Here is a 27,225-nt window from a genome sequence, read left to right on the forward strand (position 1 = left end):
CTAAGGGGATGGAGCTGTCACTGTCAAAAGTGCTGAAGCCTCCTGTTTCAGTTCACCACCCCCTGCTGCAATTCACTGGGCCCCTCCCCCAGATCCCATTATATTTCTTCCTCTTCCTGATCACTCCAGAAACGCTCTATGGAGCTGGTGATATTACCTAAGGGTAAGCCCCAGTGAATTCAGCAGGACTAAGTCGACATGATTGTTAGTCTGGGAAAGAGCAGGTCTCTCTTTTGAAACAAGCAGAGGGTTGCAGCAGCAAACTCACTTGACCCAAGAAGTCCCCAGACTAAGAAGGCCACCGGTGGTAGCAGATGTGTCCCTCTTCCACGGCGGGGTCTTACTGGGCAACCTGCTATCAGTGACATATGAGTGGAGAGCAGGGGAAAGCAAATGGAAATATGGCAACACTCCTTTCTCCTGCTTTGCTGTTCCAGTCACTGTGAATTACTGCAGAACTCCAGTTGCACACCACAAAGCCAAGAAGATAGCAATCAGAATATGTAACTAGAAGTAATTAACAGCAACTATCAGTTTACTATTTTAAAAATAAACTTGAAATGTAGATATCAATACAACTGTCTCTGTAACTCTCACTTAATACATATTAACCAACATCTTAATACAAGTACATATACATGTGAAATATATGCAAACCCCAACTCTTCTCTTAGTTTTTTCCTAAATGGTACGTTAAGCTTTTCAATTGAGGAGGAGCACTCATTTGGGAATTATTACCTGTGTCTTTTCTTATTTGGAAGCATTACATGCCAAAGATTCCTGGCAAAGTTTTAGAGAAAAGCATAATTTCTCTTGACTTGGATAAGAGTCAACAAACATTTGCTAATCACAGAGATGCAAACCATGGTCTGTAATTCCCCCCAAAAGAATTGGCCTGATGCTTTGTAGCTTTGTAGCATACAACCTGTGAGCATTTAAAATACGATGCTGAAAATATTTTCACTTGCATGTGTTCGAATGAAATTATGTAGGACAGGTTTGCATGTCACTTACTGAAGGAATTGGATGCAGTTATGAAATATGTAACTGACTTATACTGAGACAGATCATTGGTTTGCCTAGCCCAATACTGCTTATTCTGACCGTCAGCAGCACATAATGGGGGGGGTCTTTCCCAGTCCTGCTACCCCGAATCCTTTTAAGTGGAGATGCATAAAGCTGGGTAACTTCAGCACACAAACTATGTGCTGCTGAATTTGTGCAGAACTTCAAGAGTTTCTTTACTGCAAAGTGATATGAACTAGACAGCCTCGGCAACAAACTCCAGGAGAGAGGATGAGATATAGGGTGTGTGCATGTGTCATCTGGACATATGACTGAGGAGTGGAAAACGTCTATGGCTGTCATGGGCAGTGTATCTGCTGCCCATAGATCCCACAATCGCCAGCCCATGTTGGTTTCCTTCTACACAGCAATGGTTGGACAAGCAGCAGAGGTTGTACAGTTATGATGTCTTGCTTCCCACTGACAAGATGGGGCATCCAAAGGGAGGAAGGAGAGAAGTTGCCTGCCTTTTCCAAGGATATGTCCTCTGTTTCTCCATCTGTATGGGCAGCTGCCATACAGATGTGCCCTGACAAAGGAACAGGTGATTCAGAGAGGTTAACAAAGCCAACTAGCTTCATAACTTCCTAGGAATAACACAAGATGAAAACAAGGATATTTCAGCATTCAAACTTTTCACTATTTCAGCTGTGTGTTTATTTGTGGAATGTACTTATCCTCTTTGGAAGAGTGGCTGAACTGGACTTCTGGGAGAGGAAGAACAAGGTTCCTGTATTTTTTATAAATGTTAAAATTAATTTTTATGGCAATGTGAAGTTGTGGAAGTGTTATTAAGGGTTGGCCGTCCGCCACAGGGTGGAGTTTTGTTTTGGTATCCTTTTAGAGCTTGCAGGTGTTTGGCATGAACTAGAATCAAGGACAGCTGCAATAGTTCAGATCTGCTATTTCCCTCCCAATATTTCTCAGAAGTGATGCAGTGTGGTGATGTCTTACACCTGATATCTTCTACTTGTGTGGCATGTCTAACTGCACTGTTACAAAAAGTCTCCCCATTTTGTGGCTTTTTTTAAATGTGCAGCTCACAATGGTAGACTGGCAATGACTATCTTAGATGCACAACCCACTCTGTCTGGATCCAAATGATATATCCTGTGTTGTTTTCTAATATGTTTTCCACAGGCCCTTCCAAAATACATGAGACTATAGACCGGTATGTAAAAGAACCCACTTCTTTGGAGAGGAAGACATCTGCCTGCATTCCACATGCTTGAAAACTAAACATCTTGATGCTGCAACACCTGCTTTGTTTGTTTGGGTTTTGTTCTGTTACATTTTTTGGAAAAAGAGGAATAGTGTCTATTTTAAACCATAAAAAAGCAACAACCAAGGTTTATGTTATAAAAACTGAATTGCTGATGATATGGCATGCAAGTTCCCAAGAAGTCTTCTGACCATATTGAGATCATCTAGAAAGTGTTTAAAACTTACTGGGAATTCCTTTAGTGCAGTGCACAGTCTTGGCCTGATTAAAAGGACATTTTTTTAAGTGAATGAAAGCCTGGAAACCGCCTGCTATAAAAAGTCTTAAGAAATTTCTACTAAGATTAAACTTGGTGCTATAACCAATGGACTTGCAAACCAAGAAAACTCCAAGAAAAAAGGCGCCTTAAATTAAGCAGTAAAACAATCACTTTAAATTCATTCACCATCTGCAATACATTCCACTCATGATTTGGCTAATGCCTTTAAATATGTGGCAGCTTTACTCATATGCCTAAAATTATTATTAAAAATCAAACCATCACCACCACTGCTCCATCTTCTGGAGGTCAGACCAGTTCTTTGCTTATGTGACATCAACAGAAGCCTTACCCAACAGTTTGGCTTTTCATTTAAAGACACAGGATATCACGACAGATGTGAAGAATGCATTTTTTGCTTCACATCCCACTGCCACCTCTGTTGTGGTGCCCAACATCTGGAACTCCCTTCCTCAGGGGATTTGCCTAGCCCTTTCCCTACCCACTACTAACCTTTAAGACAGTTTTTGGTGAAAACTGCCTCATTTCGAAGGGCCTAGTATGTCAGCTAACTTGTTTTCCCTGGTTTATTTGACTCTGCAGCTGATAAGTGCTGCTTAAAATGTCACATTATGCATATTACTGTGGGTTTTTTTTAAAAAAAAGTGACTTTTTATTGCATCTTATGCTGTTGCACATCCTTTGGGTTGAAAAGTAGCCAATATAATATAAAATAAATATAAGGAAATCATTTTTGCCCCAATGTGAGTTTTATAAAATCTTATATTTCTTTAATTTATATATTTATGAATGAATGAATGAATAAATAAATTTATTTGCGGTCATAGACCAGTATATATTTATGATACTTACAATCAGCTTAATTTCTTTCTTTTTTTTTAAATCAAACCAGTATTCAAAGAAACAGAAAGCACAAAAACAGCCAAAACTATAGTTCAACTTCACATTGACCTCAAAACTACAGCAATAGGTATGACCAACAGCTACACTAAAAATACTTAGGTGAAAAGAAGGCTACACTGAAAAGAAATACAGTCGATGAAGTATCTGAAGTAACAAGGCGACCATTTTATTTCAAATAGCAATTCTTACAAATGTGGCTATTATGTAAATAGTCTGGTGGACATGTGTTTCCCTGCCTCAGTGAACAGATGTGCCTTACAAACATGCATTCATCTCTTGCTGAGCACTGTCTTTGCCACACAGAACCTTTGCATCCAGGCTCTTCTGATGTGGAAAAGGAGGAGTGATGGAGAACATTAACTGACAGAAGACAGGAAAAATGAGGATGCAATAATATTGGAGAAAGGAGCATTTAACATAAAGCCTAGAAATTGAAGTGGACCACAATAAAAGGAAACCACTACAGAAAGTTAAAATGTTTGTATGTGAAAGTTAAATAAGAACTCCTGAAAGTTTAGTTTAAGGAGCCAGCCTTCCTCCCAGCATGATCCTTAAATATCACCTTTCACAGTGTTAAAATGTTTATAGCCCTTTGAACATATGCATAATCACTATTTTAGCACCACCATGTGTATAAACCTCAAACAAAACACTTGTAAAATCAATCTCCTGTAAATGTTAAAAAGCCATGGCTTAAATCCCTGGGAAAGTTAGTAAGTGAGAAAGTTGGCTTTCCTACTGACCACAGGCAACATCAGCACTGTGTTCCCTCATTACATGAATCGTAGCACATTGTCTACCATCATCTCCATTCTGATGTAGTGCTGACAGTTTTGCTTATTTTCATCACATATTTATTTCTTGTCCTTCGGAATGTACATATACATAGGTTACCAAGATACATCTGTCTTCGTTTATCTAACATCCTCCTCCAGTTCCCCATACCATCTTCCATCCTGTTCTAGAGGATTTCCCAATTCTCTGGAGCCAACTGGGGAGGAAGGATACTGAGGGCTGCATTGAGGAAGGGAGCTGGCAAAAACTACACCTCTCCTACTCCATTAATGGAGGCATCCACTGGATCAAAAGCCTTCTGTGATTGAAAGGGCTTCAAATGGAAATAATAACAATAATTATAATACCCTCCTTTTCCCTTCAAAAGGAGCAGCTAACAAAATATAAAACCAAGAATACTCCATCATTTAAAAAAAGTTACCAAAAAGTTAACAAAACCAAAAGCAGCAGCAAACCACAGAGTAGAGAACCAGAGTTAACAATAAATAAACAGAACAACAGAATCAAAATGTTGATTAAGAAGAAATGTCTTTAAATGCTGGCAAAACAATACAGGGCACTGCCACAGAGAAAGCCTTCCCATGTGTTGCTATCGACTGTGTCTCAGATGGTAATGGCATAGGCAGGATGGCCACAGCAGTAGAGCTTAAAGAGCAGGCACGCTTATATGGGAAGAGATCGGTCCATCAAGTACCTCCATCCTAAGCTGTTTAGGGTTTAAAGGTAACCATCAGCACCATGAAATGGACTTGGAAATGAACTGGCAGGCAGTGCAACTGATACAATAAAGGGATTACCTGATCTCTGCACTTGGCCCATCAGAATTTTAAATAGCAGCATTCTGCACCAATTGAAGTTTCCAGGTGGTTTTCAAGGGGAGCCCCATACAGAATATGTCATAATAATCCAGCTGAGATGTAACTAAAACATGAAGGACTTTGACCTTATTTGGTTTATCAACTACATGTTTTTTCTTGAACATTCACCGCTTTACTATGCAAGTTAATAAGATTTTCACATTTGAAACAAAAATGATTCACAGTCTTTGCTATATAGAGCTATTCCATTGTGTGACACTGACTTTTTTTTTTTAAAGAAAAATTGACCTTGGAGCAAACTTCTGATGTGAATGATTTGCACATTTCCATAGTTAACACAATTATCAGTTTTAAAACACTATCTGGGTGGAATTCAGTTACTTTTGAACATACAAAATGGGAAATATTTGTATCAATGCCTTCTTATCAATGCCACCAATTTTAACTTTTGGAAACAAGAAGAATAATAGAGAAAAGATAAAGAAAAACATTAGCTCATTTAAGATTTGAAAGCACTACATTCTGTGATCAAAACTAGATAATTTTGCATCCAAATAATGTGCAGCTCAAGACACGTCAAGAAAAATGATACCAGCTTTTAGGATAGCTAAAGATATTTATTGATGCAATTTTATATAAAACTACAAGTATAAAATGGAGCCTCTGCTTCAATTAATTTAGATGGTGAGATCTTAAGATACAGTGATCCTACTTTTTTCCACTACAAAGACCTGAAAACAGTTAGATAACCCAGGCTGAGGCTTTAGAATAAGGTTGACCAAATATAATAAATACCACGAATTATTATCATGTTGACCATTGCTGACAAGAGGCGGGCAGCATCCAGCAAACTGCAAATTGCATTAGGAGATACAGAATGGCAAACTCTACACTCACACAGAGCAAGCCATTCCAGAGCTTGCAAAGCAAACTCCTGTGTTCTGAAGGTTCATTTAATTGTAATCATGATGTGGTTCAAGACCTGATAGACCAACTGTGACACAATACAAAACAGAGTCAACATTTCCTAGCATTTGGTTTTTAAAATGTCTATAGCAAGTTATTTATTAGTATACTGTGCCTCTACTTTTATTAAAATCAACAGTCAAAATTAGTTGTACTATAACATCAACTGAAGTTGAATATATAGGAAAGGAGCGAACATTTGAATACATTTAAACAATAATTCAAAAGTGTATCTAAGAGAACTGACCTGAGGATCCGAGAACACCTGCTGCATGCTATTGATTGGACCATATGGAACACCACTACCTTCAAAGAGTTCTAGCCATTTGGTAGTCTCTTTTTCCAAAAACCTAGGAATAAGAAAGCATGTGGTTTGAACTATCCATTTCAGCCAACAACATTTTTTTTAAAAAGCTAGTTTCTATCCAAACAGGCAATAACACAGTAAAAATGCTCTGCACATGTTCCTCGGAAATACAGAGATTAAGCCTTGGGGCAAAAATCATGGTTAGACTGACTTTCAATTCTATCTGATTTTCTGATGCAACCCAGCAGTGATGCAAACCAAAATTATCAGCAGTTTCAATATGTCAGTACATTTCCTCCCATTCTTAATTACAGTATAAGCTTCACATTTTTTTATTTCATGTCTTTATTTTTCACAACAAAAATATAGATGTGATGTGGTTAAGAGGCTCATGCATGAACAAATGTCTATTTTTAAACACAAAGATCCAATTCAAAGCTTTGCAAAGTTTCCTCCTCTGTTACATCTGAAACTCATGTCCCAATTAACAACCACAATTGTTGGTCAGATAACAACATTGATTACATATTTATGTGTTGTATGATTGCAATATTTGTCCCAAGGTCATCCGGTTTGCATACGATATACTATACTTATCCCGAGCAATCCAAATTTCCTTGGTTTACTTGGTTGCCTCCTTGGGGTCAATTGTAGAAGCCTACTCTGTTACCGTATTCACATTGTTAGATAAACATTTCCTAGTTTTCTTGTTTTTTGGTTGTTGTTATTTAGTAAAATGTTACTTCTGCCTTGCTAGGTGGAGTTGTTTAATTGAAGTTCACATATAGTTCTAAACAAATAAATGCCAGCCCTTCGAAAAGATACCGAGCCGTCATTATCAACTGGAGGTGGCAGCAGTTGCAGGAGGAGCAGGAGGAAAACACTGCCTCTGGAGCCCTGAGAAGGAGACAGGACCACCTTGGCCCCCCTGATCCCTCCCTCTCGTCGCACCTTCATATCCTTCTTTATGAGGAAAGCCTTGTTTTACAGCCCGCACCGCTTGTCAGGGCCGAGTTCAAACTGCCCTCATGGTGGGAACGGCGGCGCAGGAAGTGGAGGAGGAGCAGCCGGAGCCTCGTTGTACTCGCAGACCGCAGTGCAAGTGTGGCCGTGGTGGTGGGGAGACCCTTGATGCGGTGCATGGCCGGCGTTTTGGTGGTTTGTCGGCCAGAACCGGCTGCAACCTCACTATGTACAGGAGCTCCTGGAGACCAGAGACCTGATGGCTTACCCCCAGAACCACCAGACGGCCTCTTTCTCAAGGAGATGGAGTATTACGAAACCGGCTTGGAGACTGGAACAACAGAAGCAGAAGGGTAGCCTCTTTGAATGCACCATGGCTTACAACAGGACTCTCTTCCAAGTTGCTGGAACAGAGCGGGGCAGGGGATAAGTGGGGAAGGGTGATGGAATTTGCTGTGTTGGTATATTTACTTGTTAATAATTTGTATTAAGTATGAGTTATTTGTATTATGGCTTTATTGTGTACTTTTTATAATACTTCTTGTGGGTTTTTTGTACACTGCTTAGATATATTTTTATATATTAAGCGGTATAGTCTAAATAAATAAATAAATATTTAAACAACCTTTTACATTGCCATTTTTGAGACATTTTTAATAAAAAAAACTGCTTGGAAATGTAAGGTTGCCAAATACTTGTATATATATTTTTTCATTATTGTGCAATGAAACAGGCAAGTGGCAAGGTCTGGAAATGCTGTAAAAATCTTGCCAAAGATCTTTTCCGCAGCCAGCATTCTCCAGCTTGCAATCTGAATTGGCCATGTATTTTTAAAGAACAATAGTAAGAATAGGTTTTTCTATATCTTGTTTTATCCAATGACATGTTATCTTATTCTATATTATCTTATTTACTTTATTTTATGCTATTTTATAATATGGATAATGTGTTTTATGCTGTTCTTGAATGCTGATATTTGACCTTTTATGCCCCCTGACCCAGCCAGGAGCTGATGCAAGAGGCTGCAAGATTAACTGCAGCCTCTCTCTGGAGCAAGGGTCAGGCAGGGGGTCTATGTCCTTGCAGCACTTATCAGGGACTTCAGCTGTCTCAAGAGACAGCAATACAGAGGAGTAAGCAGCAAGCACCCAGATGCTCAGATCCTCACTCCCAGGGCAGATGCTCTCCAGTCCCCCAGTGCTGCAGCTGCTAATACAGGGAAGTAAAGCAATATTACACTATATGGTGACATAAAAATTAATAATTAATAACACCTTGTGCTACCTGCGAAAATATATCAGAAAACTAATCCAACTAGTCCACAATCTCATTAAGCAGAAACACTTAAGAGTATTTCAATGAGCAGCTCTTTATTTATTTCAGTTTCATTCCTTTCCTGCTCTAATGTCTCAGGACTATTCCTGACAAAAGCCCTAAGAGATTTAGGTAGCAACTTTCTTGGTTTTACTTACTGGCAGGTTTGATTTGACTAAATTTGCATAATTCCAACCAAAGCTTGGAAAAGTTACTTTTTTGAACTACAACTCCCATCAGCCCCAGCCAGCATGGCCACTGGATTGGGTTGATGGGAGTTGTAGTTCAAAAAAAGTAACTTTTCCAAGTTCTGATTCCAACCTTAGTATAAAATGAATTTTAAAACTTTGTTGTTGTTGTTATATTAAACTTGTATTCCTTTCTCCAAAAAAGAGTGCAGGGAGGCTTTATGTTCTTCTTATTCACTCAACAGTAGTACTAATCCTTTCAACAACAACAATGCTGTGTTTTCATAGTGCAGGAATCTGTAATCATCTTCCTACTGTAGCAAGTGCCAATCTATTCTTTCTTTTTATTGTTGTTTTATTGAAAATTGATTAAAAACAGAAAAGGAGGGGGGGAAGAAAAACAGGAAAGGGAAAAACAGGCACACAACAACAACGTTCAGCTTGCATCAATGTTCAAATAGGTATCCAAACACAATTGGTATTTATAGAAAGTACATTCAAATATAGCAAGGGCATTAAGGTCTTCAAACCATTGCATAATAGATGGCTCACAGTATAAGTCTCTTAATGACCATAAGGGCTCGTAAAATCCATTTCTGTTATCCTGCTGTAAATCCCCGTATGACTGGAATATGATTTAAAAGTACATGAACATCTGCAAATATCAAGGATTTCACCAAGACAAGATTGATATGGACAACAACAAGCCCACATCATATGCCTCAATAAGGACTTTCCAGCATTACTGCAGCATCTATCTCAGCTAGACAGTGCCTTCTTATACAGATGTTCTGGAAGTCCAATATATCCAAAATATCAATTTTTGTTGAATCAATCTCAATTTTCAATCAATCAAATTTTATTATGCGGTCATACACCCAATATACAATTGATTTTACAGGTGGTAAAAACCATGGATTATAAAATAGAGCTGGCAAAGCTCGTGGAAGTTAAAACAGAGCATTGTTAACTAAGAAAGATCTTCTTATGTATGGTTTGGGTGGCGAAAATGAACTTAGCAGCAGATAGGGTGGTTGACTTGTCGATAACGGCCAGGAGATGTTTCAGTAAATGGTCTAAAGATGCATTCCATATAGATTCTAAGGCAACATCTCTTTTATCTTTTTGGTGCCTTTTGAAGGCTTTCCTCTTTCAACAAGCCTTTTACGTTGAGACCTATCCAGTCTGCGTCTCTGTTGGAATTGCTTTTAATTTTTTATTTTATTTTAAACAATATGTTTTTAACCCTTTTTAAATATGTTTTTAAAGCTTTTTTAAAAAAAATGTTTTTAAAGTTGTTTTGTTTTAATGTATTTTAAGGTCTGCTTTTATGATGTTTTGATGTGTTTTTAGCACTCTTGTTTGCTGCCCTGGGCTCCTGCTGGGAGGAAGGGCAGGATATAAATCAAATAATAAATAAAATAAAATAAATAATTTTCCATTGTTAGGTTATATAGTACATCTAACGGCCTGTTCTATTCTTTCCTAAGTTGCTGATTCTCTACTTTACAAGCTTCCAAAACATTTGAAAAAAAAGTTATAAGTTTGGTTTTCTGTGAAGATCCAATTATTCCTTCCAGCAATTTAGGAGATGCTGAAGCACTCAAAGCAGCTGCACCATAAGTAGACACTAGTAGATGTTGCAACTGAAAATATTGTCATTCAGCACTCATTGGCAAATTATATTTGAACCACAATATAGGAAACTGTAAAAATTCTCCATCTGTTCCTATCAGCTGATCTAATGTATATATTCCACAGTCTACCCATTTCTTCCACAAAAAGGATTGCTTATATTAGAATCCCCATTACCCCATTTTAGCATGAAGATATGAATTATATTGTAACTGACAAGATCACTATTACAACATGTCTCTCTCATCACTGAAGATGAAGGCTGTATAGATCCTTTTTTTAAACCATACCCAGATCCAAGTGCCACCCATCTAAAAAGAAATGTTAAGTAAGCCATCTGTAAAATTACCCAGTCTGGGGTACTGATAGAAAAAGAAACTTCACTCTCATTTGTATGTGCTAACAAATATGCCTTGTGGTACAAATTGTTATCTGCAAAATTAAATCCTCCTTGTAGTATAAAGACCCAGTCTATTGTGAAATCTCATCAGAACTTTTTTTCCTATCCACTTGGTCTAATAATTTGTATGGGTTTGTTCATGAGCGATTCCTATAATTTTACTACATAAGCTCACTAAAGAATTTTGGGGTACAGTTGATCTAAGAGACACTTCAGCATACCTCTGAATAGCAGTTACTAAGAAGCACAAGTGGAAAGAATGTTGTACTCATATCCTGCTTGCAGACTTCCTATAAACTATAACCTTTGGTTGGCCACTGTGAGAAGAGGATGGGTCTTTGGTCTGATCTGGTAAAGCAATTCTTGTATTCTTCATAATCATTTTCTTGAAAAAGTGAAATAATTTTGCACATTTAAGAGCTTATACTGCTGCACAGTAACGTCTAGTACAGTATTTACTAGACAGTTTTGGGCATCAATATCTATGTGAGGAGTGGCAGAATTTAATGTTACTACTGATGTCTCTTCTAATAATAATTTAATGGTCTCATATGGGCAATGTTGTAATTTCCAATACTGATGAAGATCTTCGTATGTTTCCTGATTGTTTCTATTCACAAATCAGTGAGCCAACTAATTGCCCATCAAGTAGCCATCGTTGTCTGGTTTGGTTCTCCCCTCCTTCCCAATTAAGAAATAATGGGGCTTGTTGTAATGCCCTCACCCTATTATTGTTATTATTATTGGCTTGCTGAGATGAACAGAATTATTTGTAATTATTTTGCGATGGTGAAACAGCGCACACTAACCTACCACAAAAGTTTGTTGTGGACGAAAAGAAAGAGATATCTCTCCTTGATTATAGAATCATAGAATCAAAGAGTTGGAAGGGGCCTTGTAGGCCATCGAGTCCAACCCCCTGCTCACAGCAGGAAATCCATAGCTAGAGCATCTCCCGCAGATAGCTGTCCAGCCTCTGCTTGAAGACATCCAGCGAAGGGGATCCCACCACCTCCCTAGGCAGTCGGTTCCATTGCCGAACTGCCCTTACTATAATACTATTATTATCAGCAGCAGTGCCCTGGAAAACCATTTTTGTGTTTTATGATTTTCCTATACATATTGTTCAATGTTTGGATTGCAATCTATGCACTGTGCTCTTCTGACCTGACTCTTAGACTGTGAACAAGTCTCACTGTGAGTGGCACACTCGCTAGTTCACAATCATCCAGCACCCACCACACATCATTCACAACAACCTGCAAGGTAGCATGACACACTTCAATTTTTTAACCACCAAAAAGTCACATGTTGAGCTTCATGGTTGCATATGCATTTATGCTGATGTATCAAAGGGCATAGTCTTTACTAAAAACTGGTTATGGTTCCAAAACTTATCTTGATTTCGATTTTGTTAAATCCTAGAATATACATTATCTAGAAGTAATTATCCCTCAAGATCTAAAAAAAAAATTGTGTGTGTGTTGTAAACAGTCATGTAATGTGGTGAGGAGCGGGAGAATTAACAACCATTTAGGCTGCAATCCTATATAAAGTTATCTGAGAGTAAGTCGAACTGAACTCAGTGAGGATTACTTCTGAGTAAACATGTGCAGGATTGCACTGTTAGCCATTCTGGAAGGCTAAGCATGTTTATGACTACTAACCAGAATTATAAGAGATTGCACTTATCCTCTATTTTATTGTGCATTTTTATTATGGATAGTTATATTTTAATGGTAATTAGCTTTCATACTTCTTAAAACCTCTAGAAATCTATACTGCAGCTGGATGCAGTCCGCCAGCACAGATGAACAGTTTCATTAGCATTTATATTTCAACGTCTCTCCATCTGATTATGTGATGGCCCAAGCCTGCCCATTCATTGTATTCAGACTTTTTGCTTCAGGCATTGGACTTCTAAACAACATTCTTCTTTTGTCATTTCATTTGTCATTTCTGTTTCCACCACAACCTGTGCCTGCTATGATTGTGAAAAAAATCATTGACTGGAATTGCCAAAGTGCCAATGTGACAGATACCCAAAGAAGTTAAATTTAGTGGAGTAAGACCAGTGTTAAAACTGGCCTTATTTTGTTAATGTAGTAAAGTTGCTACCACCTTTTTTATTGTATTAGCAAAAGACTCTGGCATTTATGGGAAAGTGTCCAGGCTAGAGAGAGAGAACGTGTGACTGGGTTGGAATGTCAGAAGGAATGTATGTGTAATAGTGAAGGAGAGACTGAAGCGGCAAAAACTATGGAGCAGGCAGAGAGGCAAATAACAGTGGAATTGGAACATAGATAACTTCAAAAAGATATAGAAGGTTATCACAGGAAGCAGCAGGAATACCAAGGGGCAGGTGAGATGAGACAGACGATGAGACAAGCCTCTTGCATGCAAACTTGAAGAACTCACCAGGTATCTCTGCTTAAAAGAGAGACACTGGGGTTCTCAGGACATTTGAGACACAGAAGGAGAGGGAAGCCTCACAATCTGTTGGCTTATTTATTTATCAACTCATTGAACTCAAGGTGGCATACATGGGATTCCTGGGCAGTCTTCCATACTGGTGCAGACCAGACCCAGATCTGCTTAGCTTTAGCAAGGCAGCTGCATCATGTGATGTCAGACTGTGCCAAATCTTAATATCTAATCAAACTTCTACTTACTGATAATTCAGAAAGTAAATAATAATAATAATAATAATGGTAATAATAAAAAATTACCCACCATTCACCCTGAGGTCCCAAGGTTTTATTTGAATTTATTACTTGCCACTCACCCTGAGGTCCCAGGTTTACAAAAGTTTAAAATACATAATTAAAAACAATGGGCCCTAAAATACACAAATATCAAAGGCTAGGGTAAAGAGGTGTGTCTTGAGCATTTGCCGAAAACTGTACACTAAGGTTCCCAGATGCACCTCTGTGTGGAGGTAATTCCACAATTTAGGGACTGCCACAGAGAATGCCTTCTCCAAGGCCACCACCTCCCCCCCCCCAGCTTCTGTGGGCAGCGGGACTACCAACAGGGTCCCCTCTGCTGATCTTAACACCCAAGAGGGTCTGTAGGGAAAGACCCAGTCTTTCGGATATTTGGGGCGTCAATCATCTTGGGCTTTAAACACTGATGTGAGTACCTTGATTTTGACCTGAAAACGAGCAGGCAATCAATGCAGCTGTTTTAAAACAGGGGTGATATGAGTTCTGAAAGCAACCACAGCCAGTAATCTGGCTGCTGCTTTTTAACCAGCTGAAGTTTCCAAGTTATCTTCAAGGGCAGCCCCATGAAGAGTACATTGCAATAATCCAATCTGGAAGTTCCCAGAGCATTGAGTACAGTAGCCAAGTCATTTCTATCAAAAAGGAGCCGTAGCTGGCAGACCATCCAGAGCTGGTAAAAGGCATTCTGAGTTGCCAAGGCCACCTGAGCCTCCAATGACAATGTTGGATCCAAGAGTATCCCAAGCTACAGACCTGCTCCTTCCAAGGGAGTTTAACCTCGTGCAGAACAGGCTGTCTCCCCACCTCCAGGACATGAGAACTCTGGACACATAACTACTCTCTTTTTTTACAGATTCATCCTCAATTTATCAGCCCACATCCAGTCCATCACCACCTCCAAGCACCAGTCTAACACCTCAACCTCCTCTCCAAATTCAGATGAAACAGATAGAGCTGGGTATCATCTGTATCCCGATGACACTTCACTCCAAATTTCCTGATGACAGCTCCCAGTGGCTTCATGTAGATGTTAAATAGCATGAGGGACAAGATGGAATCCTGCAGAATATCACAAGTTCCCATTGTGCCGAACAGTAGCTTCCCATAACTGCTTTTTGGAAGCAGCCCTGGAGATAGGAGCGGAACCACTGAAGCACAGTGCCCCAACCCCCACCTCCCTGAGATGCTCCATAAGGCTATTGTGGTCAACAGTATTGAAAGAAGCCAAGTGATCAAGGAGAGCAAACAGGGTCACACTCCACCTATCTCTCTCCCAACAAATGTCATCAACCAGGGAGACCAAGGCAGTTTCAGTGCTGTGAGCTGGCCTAAAGCCAGACTGAAATGGATCCAGATATTCAGTCTCCTCCAAGCATGCCTGAGTTGGACTGCCACTGCCTTCCCAAGCACATTGCTCCAAAAAGGGATATTTGACACTGAGCACTAGTTGTTTAAAACCTCTGGGTCCAGAAAGATCCTCTTAAGGGTGGGACACACCACCACCTCCTTCACGGTAAATGGTACCTCCCCCTCCTCCAGTGAAGCATTAATCACTCCCTAGACCCACCCACTCTAAGACGCAAGATGGGCAAGAATCAAGGGGGCAGGAGGTTGGCCGCAGTTCTTCAAGCAGCTTGTCCACATCCTCAGGCTTCAAACATCATTTCTTTAGTGCATGAAAGTCGACTGGGATCAACATGATTGCTGATACAATTGCAGATAAATGTTACCATGTCAGGCCCAGTTAGCTTAGCCTTTCAAATTTTGTAAGAATTGCATGCCAGTCCTGGCATGTAACATATTTTCCACAAGAAACTGCCAGATGCATATCACATACAGGATATTTAACATTAATCAACTCAGCTGCTTTCTTCTTGTGACAGGTGATTTGTTCTTAATGATGATTGTTTTAGATACTGTTGCAAAGACTCCAGAAGCAGACAAATTTGTTCTTACTGGTAAAAGCAAATCCAGGCAATTCTGCCTAAGACAAAATTTCTTAATTGACATCCCTTAGAGGGAATTCTTGAAATCTTATGCTTTTATGAACTTATATAACACCATATAATTAGTACTAGCCTACATACTCTATTACATGATAAAATAAATACACAGACTACACGCACCCCTCTAAAGTCAAGATTGGCCACGTTTGCAAATAATTTTACAAAACTAAACATACAAAGTTTACATTTTGAAAGCATACCTGGCTGTGAACATTTCAATTAGTTCCTTCCTATTTAGCACCCGCTGCTGGTTATTTTTATATCTGGAATCCTGGCTGATTTCAGGCAAATTCAGGATCTGAAATACATTTCAGTAACATCATAACAACAAAAAGTTGTGTGAACTGGTCTTCTGTATAAGAGATTCAGTCACATCCTAAATATCACAGAATTTAATAAATAAAACTGGGCTTTCTACATATAGATTCTCTTAACATGCAGGTGTGCTTTTGGACATATAGTACATACAGTAATTAATTAATTTCCATCCTACCTTTCCACTCTAATTCTACAGCAACACAAGCAGCTCCCATCATATATATATTTGCATGTGCACACACACAATTAAGAAATATTAAAACAGTAACATCTCAGATGTGTCTCCTAGCTTTTTCTTCATTGATTAGATCCTTATGCTAGTGACATTCCTAAAGATTTGTGGATTCCCCAACTATCCAGTACAATACTCCTTCTGCATACACTGAGTTAACAGAAACCTCTACATTTACCTTTTAAACACCTGATTTTGATGTTACAAGGTTGTGCCTTTTTAAATAAGTTGCTATAAAGCCAGGAAGCAGTAGTAGTAGTAGTAGTTATTTTATTCGTCCTAGCAAGACGGAGGTGCTGTGAGTTGATGGTTCCCGAGTTCAGATAATTGGTCAGTTGCCTTGTTTGGATGGGGTTTACTCCCTCTGAAAGAGCAGGTCTGTAGTCTGAGGGTGCTCCTGGATCCATCTGGAGCCTAGGTGACCTCAGGGGCTAGGAGTGCCTTTTACCAGCTTCGGGTGATAAGACAGCTGCGGCCGTTTCTGGACGGGGACAGCCTGAAAACTTTTGTCCACGCACTGGTAACCTCCAGGCTGGATTACAGTAATGCACTATATGTGGGGCTGCCCTAGAGGTTGGTCCAGAAGTTGCACCTGGTGCAAAATGCACTGGCGAGACTTCTCACTGGGACACAGTATCGTCAACGTGTCACCCTGCTGCTGAAAGAATTGCACTGGCTGACCATTTGCCCATTTGCTACCGGGCCAAGTTCAAAGTTCTAGTTTTGGTGTACAAAGCCCTATACAGCTTGGGACCAGGACACCTGAAAGATTGTCTTATACCTTATATACCCAGTCGATCACTGCGCTCTGCAAGTGAGGGCCTCCTGCAGATACCATCTTATCAGGAGGTCCTTTCCACACAACATAGGAAACGGACCTTTAGTGTGGCGGCACCTGCGCTGTGGAAATCCCTCCCTTTAAATATTAGACAGGCTGTTATTTTTTCGGTGCCTCTTTCAACAAGCCTTTTAAGTTGAGACCTATCCCAGTTTGTGTCTGTGTTGGAATTGCTTTTTAATATGTTCTTAAAGCTTCTTTTTAAAAATGTTTTTAATCTTAGACGATGTTTTGAAAGCTTGTTTTAAGAAACATTTTTACAGATATTTTGTTTTAATGTGCTTTAAAGTTTATTTTTATTGTGTTTTAAAGTTTTTGATGCTTTTGTTTGCCGCCCTGGGCTCCTGCTATAAATCAAATAATAAATAAATAAAATAAAGGCAGGATATAAATCAAATAATACATAATAGTAAATAAATAATATTCGTTTATATTCCACATTTTTTCCAGAACTGGGACTCAAGGCTGCTTACAAAAATTAAAACAAATACAGCTAAAAACACAGAAATAAAACATACATAAATTAATTAAAATGTAATTAAATTAACTATAAAGTATAGTCTATTTTAGTTATTTTTAGTGCATGACTGTAAATCACCTTGAGACTTATGTAAAAGGTGATTCATAAAATCATCATCTTGACCTTTGTACCCTGTGAACTGTTAAGTACCGTTACCTTGCAAACAGTGGCAAATTGTTGATCATTTCCTGCTCCCACCACAATGTAGCCATCCTTTGTTTTGAAAGCCTAGAAAAAAGTAAGGAAGATAAAATATAACTGAAATATACATTATGATACTATCTTTTTCCCTTCTCCCTTCAGCGTAAATATCACCATCTTTCAGAATTAGTCTTGAGTGCATATAAGTTACTACTTTTAAAAAATCTGTTCAATAGTCCAGATTCTAGATATAAATTAATCTTTTCATCCAGATTTAATCCCAATTCATGTATCAACTTTGTTCCCAGTTCATATCTCAACCACTTAAATACATCATCTGTTTCCCACACTTCACCTTATGCCACTTTATTGTATATATCAGATATAAAGTTATGCCACTTGGCTTTAAGACATTGTCATTACAATTAGAAATTAAGCAAATAAACATACATATGTACACAAATCTATGTGTTCATAAAGCATTAGGCACCTTAAAAGCTTGTTCACACATTTATGTATGTCACTTCATGACGTATCTAGATTAAAATAAATGGGGCAAAGAATAAAAGGAACATGGTGGTTGGAGTCTACTACTTATCACCCAATCAAAGAGATGACTAGGATGAAAGTTTTGAACATTTTCAGTGTTTCACAGAGCAATGATGTAGTAATAATGCGGGACTTCAATTACCTTCTCCCTCTCTGTTGAAAGACAAATTCTGCAAAACACGGCTCCTCCAATAAATTCCTAACTTGTGTTGCTAATCTCCAGCAGCTTGAGACTGATGGATAAATGGTTAAGGAATATCTAATTACTTTGAACAAGTTCAAATCTCCAGGAACTGATGAACTGCATCTAAAATATTGAAGGAACTGGCTGAAGATCTCTCGGGACCACTGTCTATTATCCTTGCAAAATCATGGAGGACGGGTAAAGAGCCAGATGACTGGAGGAAGGCTAATATTGTACCTATCTTCAAAAAGGGGGAAAAGGAGGAAACTGGGAATTACAAACCAGTCAACCTGACATCAATTTCTGGGAAAATTCTGGAACAGATTATAAAGTGTTCATTCTGTAAGTACCTTGAGAACAATGCAATAATTACTAGAAGCCAACATGGATTTATCAAGAACAAATCCTGCCAGACTAATCTTATCTCATTTTTTGACTGGGTAACCTCTCTGGTAGACTGTGGGACTGCTGTGGACATAATATACCTCGACTTCAGCAAAGCTTTTGACAAAAGTGCTCCATGATATTCTGATTAGCAAGCTAACTAAATGTGGGCTGGATGAAACAACTATCAGGTGGATCCACAGTTGGCTACAGAATCATACTCAGAGTGCTTATCAATGGTTCCTTCTCAAAGTGAGAGGAGGTAACAAGTGGGGTACTGTAGGGTTCAGTCCTTGGCCCAGTGAACTTCAACATTTTTATTAATGACTTCGATGAGGAGGTGCAGGGAATGCTTATCAAATCTGCAGATGATACAAAATTGGGACTGACAGCTAATATCCTGGAGGACACAAACAAAATTTAAAGTGATCTTGATAGGCTGGAGCACTGAAAACAACAGAATGAAATTTAACAGGGATAAGTACAAAGGGAAAAAAATCAAATGCATAGTTATAAGATGGGGGATAAATGGCTCAGCAATACTAAATACGAGAAGGATCTTGGCATTGTTGTTGATTACAAGTTAAATATGAGCCAACAATGTGATGTGGCTGCAAAAAAGGCATATGCTATTTCAGACTGCATTATCAGAAGTATAGTTTCCAAATCATGTGAAGTACTAGTTCCCCTCTATTTGGCACTGGTTAGGCCTCATCTTTCAGTATTGCATCCAGTTCTGGACACCATACTAAGAACGATGCAGACAAACTGGAACAGGTTCAGAGCAGGGCAACAAGGATGATCAGGGAATGGAAACAAAGCCCTTTGAGGAGAGACTGAAAGGACTGGAAATGTTTAGCCTTGAGAAGGGAAGACTGAGGGGAGATATGACAGCACTCTTCAACTACTTGAAAGGCTGTCACACAGAGGAGGGCCAGGATCTCTTCTCGATTATCCCAGAGTGCAGGACATGGAATAATGGGCTCAAGTTGCAGGAAGCCAGATTTCGACTGAACATCAGGAAAAACTTCCTAACTGTTACGAGTCATACAACAATGGAACCAATTACCTAGAGCAGCCTTTCCCAACTAGTGGGCCACTAGATGTTGTTGGACCACAATTCCCATCTTTCCTGACATTGGCAATGCTGGCTGAGGCTGATGGGAGTTGTGGTCCAGCAACACTTGGTGGCCCCCTAGTTGGGAAAGGCTGACCTAGAGGGTAGTAGGATCTCCCAACACGAGGCTTTCAAGAAGCACCTGGACAGCTACATGTGGGGTATGCTTTAAGTTGGATTCCTGTATTGAGCAGGGATTTGATTTGATGGCCTTATAGACCCTTCCAACTCTGTTCTATGATTCTGTACCTGAAGCATTATAATTTGTGCATGCGAATGGGACATTGTAGATCAGTTAAGACTTGCACAGCACTTAACATCACCTAAATCCAATGCTTTTCAGCAGTCTCTGTTCATTATTGTGAGTCATCAAATATTATGTAATCAAGCATGCGTACATAAATTTGGGAATCAGCCTTCTGTCCTATCAAAATGATTGATTCAACAGGGCTGTTGCATGTGTAATTTTCTTTTAAGCAAACACACACATTCAGCCATTTAATGCACATAAAGATAGGGCTTCTGTATTTATGATACTCTCAAAGGTCTTATTGAAGCAAATGTATGTACGATTATGTGCTTATCAGCAATTATCACTTTGCAGATGCATGGCAGACTACATAGCAGCATCTAACCTGCTTTCACATTCTTAAGTTGCCAGTGCTAAACACACTATATATTTAAAGACCCAGTCATTAATATTTTTGCCTCACTGACTTCGGGTCATTTATGGGAAAACTGAGTAAATCGTCAAATGTAGTTAGGAAAATGCAACCATCATGTTATCTTTAGCCAGCAGTAGTATTGGAGTAAGTACAGCAACGTCTCTCTGTATGAAATTTATTTTCTTGTGCTCAAAGCAGCTATTCTGGGCTTCCCAGCATAAAAAGATCCTAATGATCTGTTGCTAAGTAATTGTATCTCAAAGGCAGGCCATTGGGATCATCAGACAGAAGGTAAACATACTTTTCCACGCATGGAAATTGGATGGGAAGTTGGGACATCTCTTCTAGCTAAGATGGCCAGATGCAAAAGACGACAAGGCTCCCACACTTTTAATATTTGTGTAGAAGAGATGTAGCTTATAGTGCAATGAAATCCTGAAATGCTGTTCTACACAACTGTTAAAAGATGCAGGAGGCCTGTCCACTTTTGCATCTGGCCATTCTTGACTATTGTCTCCATTTCGGTTAATGACTGTGCCAAAGTATTGATAATCCTTGACAAGTTCAATATCCTCGTTGTCAACTTTAAAGTTACATAAATCTTCTGTATGTACTTTAGTATTCTGTACTTTAGTAGTTTTGATGTTCAGCTGTAGTTCTGCTTTTGTGCTTTCCTCTTTAACTTTCATCAGCATTAGTTTCAAATCACCTGCCTGAAGCACCCCCTATATCTTGATTTCCCAAGCCACAGACTCTTGCAACTGGCAGAAGCAAACCGAGAAATGCTCTGTTCTCACTGGGAGAAAATTCCACTATAAATGGTTTTGAGCAGCAAAGTAAGGTTCCCATTCAGGGAATGGATACCTTCTGAAATGTAAAAGAACTCTATTAAAGGTTGTTTAAAACAAGTAACACCACAAAATATGTATATGAAGAGAATTAAAGAAGTGAAAAGGCAGTTACAGAGCAGGTGTTGAACATAATAGTTCTTTATTTAAAAGTTAGTTTCATGGATTCTGAAAGTAAGTCTTGAGGCAATGGATAGAAGACTCTGAGCCGAGATGAGAGAGCTGGAGTGTTTGGTCTTAAGAGTTCAGCATTGATATGTATGTATAACTGAAACCTGATGAAATGGAGAAAACCAGTGGGACACAGTTAACCCTGGATATAAACTATATTGGAAGGACAGGGCAGGACGTATTGGAGGTGGCGTTGCTCTATACATGAAAGAGGGCATTGAATCCAGCAAGCTAGAAACTTCAAAGGAGGAAGACTCCTCCACAGAATTGTTGTGGGTCGTGATACCCAGACACAAGAGGAATTTAGTACTGGGGAAGTTCTATTGTCCCCCTGATCAAAATGCTGAGGGAGATCTTGAGATGAAAAATGAAATTGCAGAAGCATCCAAACTAGGAAATGTTGGGTTAATGTGTGACTTCAACTACCCTGACATAGACTGACTACATATGCTGTCCAGTCATGACAAAGAGGTAAAATTTCTAGATACCCTAAATGACTGTGCCCTAGAACAGTTGGTCACGGAACCGACCAGAGGGATGGTGACCCTGGACATAAAGTTAAGTGGCGCCCAGGACCTGATGTCAAATGTACGTGTTGTCAAATCGATTGGGAACAGTGACCATAGTGCTATTAAATTAGATACATGTTAATGGCCAATTCCCAAGAAAATTCAATACAGTCACATATGACTTCGAAAAAGGAAACTTCCCCAAAATTAGGGGATGGGTAAAAGAAAGTTGAAAGGCAAAGTCAAGAGGGTCAAAATGCTTGGGAGTTGTTTGAAAACACAATATTAAGAGCTCAACTGGACTGTATACTGCAGATCAGGAAAGGTACCACCAGGACCAAGAGGACACCAGTGGCAAAGATACTATTAGAGGCAAGAAGGCTTCCTTCAAAAAACTGAAGTCTTGTCCAAATGAGGAGAATAAGAAGGAACATAAACTCTGGCAAAAGAAATGAAAGAAGACAATAAAGGTTGCTAATAAAGAATTTGAAGAGCACATTGCTAAAAACATAAAAACCAACAGCAAAATTTTTAAAAATACTTTCAGAGCAGGAGACTGTCTAGGGAGACAGTCGGATCCTTGGATGACAAAGGAGTCAAGGTGTGCCAACCCCCGTTCCGCGCCGGGACTTACCGGCGAAGGGATGAGTTTTGCGGCCGCAGCCGAGCCGCCATCTTTGTGAGGGAGGCGTGCTCGCAGCGCGCTCGCGCGCTGACGTAGCATGCAGCAAAGGGGCGGGGCGGCAGACAGCCATTTAAGGCCGTACTGCCAGCCACCCACCCTCACTTCAAATTTTGGCGGCATTTTCAAACGGAGGCTCCGGAGGCTCCTGCATCAGCGGTGCGACACGGCTCAAATTGCCCGCCGACGCACGCGGCTTCTTCGGGCTCCTGCGGGCCAGGCCTTGGTGCGGTGGCACCGACGGCCAGGAGCGGTCGGCGCGGCTCTATCGCGGCGCGGCTGGGCCAGTGGCGAGCCCTAGGCAGCTGCGGAGGTGCGGCCTGTGGGAGAGAGCCCTAGGCCATGGGCCATCCAGTGGCGGAAGTGCAGCGGCCATCCAGTGGCCATCCAGCGGCGGATCAGGAGAGGCGGCCTTCTGGCCGCGTTCTTTTTCTTTAATTACTTCACAGGGGACCCTTGTGGGAAGGTTCTCAGCCCCTCACCCACCCGATAGCAAGGGAGTGGGTCCCAGCCCCATCTTGCACAACACCCCCATTGTGCCGCTTAGGGCCCAGCTGGCCAGGATTGTTGGGTGAGATAAAGGGGCCCATAGGCAGGGGACGGGATTGAGTGGGTCCCAGCCGCATCTTGCAAGGGGCCCATAGGCAGGGAACTGGATTGAGTGGGTCCAGCCCCATCTTGCACACCACCACCCCATTTGTCGCTTAACGGCCCAGGTGGTCAGGATTGTTGGGGTGAGATAAAGGGGGCCATAGGCAGGGGACTGGATCAAGTAGGGGACACGGTCCACCTGGACTGTGAGGGTGCTGGGCCCCCCCCTCTTGCTTCCGCAACGGACATAGGCCTTGGGGGGTCATTAGTGAGGATAGACCCAGCTACACTCTAGCTCAGGATGCCACCCAAAAAAGGCCAAGGTGGGCCAAAAGGGAAGGGAAGGGCCCCCAGGGCAGAGGGTAGACGCCCACCCCCTGCTGCGGAGGATGGGGGACAAGGGGAAGGCATACCATGGACCACTATACTGGCTAGGTTAGAAGCCCTGGAGAGGGGCCCTGCCCAGCCGGCAACTAGGAGAACAAAGGAACCACCCCCCAAGCGGCCCCAGGAGAAAGTGCAACGTCCAGTTGGCGGGGCTAATGCTGCGGCTATTACTTCTATCTTAGCGCGACTGGACGCGCTGGAGGCAGGGCCTAGTGGGGCCGCAGCAAGAGCGCCTGGAGCAGAAGCAGGACATGCAGCCTCAGGACCAGAGCCCAGGCATGGGCCTTCAGCGGACAACATAGGGGGTGAGTCTCCCTGGGCAGCACAACAACAGGGGCAGCCCCAGTGGGGCTGGCCCCCGTGGGGGTTCCCATACTGGCCCTTTTCCCCACCAGCTGAAACCGAGTGGTATGGGCAAGCGGGGATCACCATGGGGGCAGGGTATGGTACACCACAACAGCTGCCTCCGCTAGGGGTGGCCTGTGAGCAGGTCTGGCAGGCCACTGCCGGAACAGGGATGGGAGTGGGGGCTCAGCCCTCCTGGTCCCCAGTAGAGGACACTGACCCTCTGGCCTCAGTGAGGGAAGGGGCTATACCTTTCGGGGAGACATCTGCCCCACTGGGCTTTCACCTGCTGCCCGCTACAAAAGAAAAAATTTGGAAGGGGGAGTACGTCGACTTATTCTCACTTCTGTACAGGGAACCAGTGAGGAGGGAGAAGGATAAGGGTGAAGAGGCAGAACCTGACAAGCCCAAGAGGCGGCGCATTGAACGCACTTGGGCTAATTGGTTGCCTGCATTTCTGACATACATGGGGGTGGTGATGCAGAAACAGCCACAGAGGGGCCCTATTCTGATTAAATACCTCGATATTATATATCGGGGCTACTCCGAGTTCCAGGGGGCAGCATGGCTCGCCTATGACGAATCGTTTCGTATGAAGGCGGCCTTTGATACCTCCCTCCCCTGGGACAAAAAGGAAGCGGACCTGTGGCTACAGTTTATGTCACACTCCAAGCCCATAGCCGGGGATAGAACGGACAGTGGCCACCTCCTGGCCCGCCAGGCAGCAGCAGCTCCTTCCCGCGGGCCTGCGGGGCAGGAGGTTCAACCCCGCCTGCTCTGCTGGGAGTTCAGCTCCCAAGGCCGCTGTGGTCGTAACCCCTGCAGGTTCCGACATGAGTGCGCAATATGCGGGGGCCCGCATTCCTGCGCTGCCTGCCCCAGGGGCCACCCCGTCAGAGGTGGGAACAGGGACTCACCTGGCGCAAGGAGACCGGGAGCTGCTAGCGCAGCTCAAGGAAAGGGGCCCCAGTCCAGTTAAACTCTCCGAACTCCAGCGCTTGCTCTGCTGTTACCCCCGAGTCCAAGACGCCCAATTTTTGCTACAGGGCTTTACAGAGGGTTTCCGGATTCCCTATTTGGGTCCCAGGCACCCCTTCATGTCCCGCAACCTAAAATCAGTGGCGGGTATGGAATCGGTCGTGGGGGAAAAAGTTAGGAAGGAGGTCATGGCAGGCCGCATGCTGGGCCCCTTTGCGGCACCACCCATCCCTTCACTCAGAGTTTCCCCGCTGGGCCTTGTTCCGAAGAAGGCACCAGGCGAATTTCGCCTTATACACCACCTGTCCTTTCCCCAGGGTGGGTCAGTAAATGACTTCATCCCATCAGACCTCTGCTCTGTCCGCTACACGTCATTCGACTGTGCGGTTCGTATGGTTAGGGACTGCGGGATGGCTGCCCTCATGGGAAAGTGTGACATCAAATCTGCCTTCCGTCTCCTCCCTGTGCACCCACGGGACTTTGAGCTGTTAGGCTTTGCCTTCATGGGCAAATACTATGTGGATGGAACATTGCCTATGGGCTGCTCCATCTCATGCTCGGTTTTTGAGCGCTTCAGCTCTTTCTTGGAGTGGGCAGTCAGGAGACGGGCAGGCCGGCAATCAGTGGTGCACTATTTGGACGACTTCTTGTTTGCGGGCCCTGCAGACTCGGGCGCCTGTCAGGCATTTATGGAGCAGTTTGCAGGGATGGCGGGGGAACTGGGTGTTCCCCTCGCGGCTGAGAAAACTAAGGGCCCGTCCACTACCCTCACTTTCCTGGGCATAGAGATCGATACAGTGGCCCAATGCTGTAGGCTCCCGCTGGATAAGCTGGTGGCCCTTAAGGGGAAAATCTCAGGGGTGGTTGGGGCGAAGAAGGTGACATTGGCCACACTTCAACAGCTGGCAGGACATTTGAACTTTGCATGCAGGGTAGTAGCACCTGGGCGCGCATTCTTGCGCCACGTGTACGATGCCATGGCGGGCCTATCACGCCCCCACCATCACACACATGTTACAGCCGCTCTCCGGGAGGACCTGGCAGTTTGGTCCACCTTCCTGCGGGAATTCAATGGGGTCTCCTTATGGAGAAAAGATCGCCTGTTGGAAGCGGAGCTACAGGTGAGCTCCGACGCCTCAGGTTCCTGCGGTTTTGGGGTCATTTTCCATGACTCATGGTGTCATGGCAGCTGGCCACAGAATTGGGCTCAGGCTGGCCTAACCAGAGACCTGACCCTTCTGGAGTTCTTCCCCATTGTCCTGGCCGTACACCTTTGGCCGGACAAACTGGGCAATTCCTCAGTCCATTTTTGGTGCGACAACCTCCCCACGGTACATGTCATCAACACCCTGTCCTCTAGAAATCCCAATGTTATGCGTTTGGTTCGAGTGTTTGTGCTCCAATGTCTCCGCTATAATATACAGTTCCTTGCGCGCCATGTCCCGGGTATTGATAATAGCATTGCTGATGCTCTATCACGGAACCAGATGGAGAGATTTCACCAGCAAGGGCAAGGGCTCAGCCGGATGTGGTACCCCCAGCGCTATGGGAGATTGGAGGACCGAATCAGAACGGGCCATAAGCCTTTCTGTGGCATGCAGCACTTTGGCCAGCTACCAGGGGGCAGGTAGGGACCTGGCAACCTTCAGGGAGTCCAGAGGCTACACCCAGGAGTGGCCCATCCCCGTGGAGCATCTTATGGAGTTCTGCGTGGAAGGGAAGCGGAGGGGGCTTTCAGTCAGGACCATCAGAGGTAAGCTCTCAGGTCTATCCTTCCTAGGGAAAGCACGGGGCTTTCAGGACTACTCCGGTGACTTTAGGGTACGCCGGATGCTGGAAGGGTGGTCCCGTGAGCGCCCGGACACACCTGATGCGCGCGCCCCCTTTTCCCCAGAGTTACTGTTGGGTCTGCGGGGACAGTGGAGGGTGCTATGTTCTTCCCATTTTGAGGCACTGCTATACCACGCTGCGGCCCTCACCTTGTTCTTCGGGGCCTTCCAAATAGGGGAGGTGGTGGCAGGTTCTAAGACGGATAGCTCCCTCCGGGCCCTCCAGGTTTCTGATCTCAGCTGGGAGGCAGGGGGGGCCCGCCTGCGACTCAGGCAGTCAAAGACGGACCAACGCCAAAAGGGTCGCCGGATTGTGTTATCCCCATGCCAACAGGAGGAGCTCTGCCCG

At 42.5% G+C, this 27,225-nt stretch overlaps 1 protein-coding gene across 9 annotated transcripts in view; it reads right to left on the reverse strand.

Annotated features, from left to right (window-relative positions):
• The window catches only part of SUGCT (succinyl-CoA:glutarate-CoA transferase), a 483,400-nt gene that overhangs the window by 284,298 nt on the left and 171,877 nt on the right, over positions 1 to 27,225 (reverse strand). For 7 of the 9 annotated variants that reach the window (XR_009758117.1, XM_061586661.1, XM_061586668.1 and 4 more), the window contains 3 exons: positions 17,653 to 17,724; positions 15,789 to 15,886; positions 6,297 to 6,399 (listed from right to left, as the gene is read on the reverse strand). Coding sequence is in view for 8 of the 9 variants with exons in the window: in XM_061586661.1 (XP_061442645.1) it covers positions 6,297 to 6,399; positions 15,789 to 15,886; positions 17,653 to 17,724 (273 nt within the window). In the remaining variant the exon portion in view is untranslated. Of the gene's footprint in view, positions 1 to 579; positions 1,595 to 3,615; positions 4,972 to 6,296; positions 6,400 to 15,788; positions 15,887 to 17,652; positions 17,725 to 27,225 lie in introns of those variants that run through there. The other 2 variants (XM_061586663.1, XM_061586666.1) reach the window with 2 other exon arrangements.

Source organism: Rhineura floridana, chromosome 10 (genome assembly GCF_030035675.1).
Source record: "Rhineura floridana isolate rRhiFlo1 chromosome 10, rRhiFlo1.hap2, whole genome shotgun sequence".
NCBI lineage: Eukaryota > Metazoa > Chordata > Lepidosauria > Squamata > Rhineuridae > Rhineura > Rhineura floridana.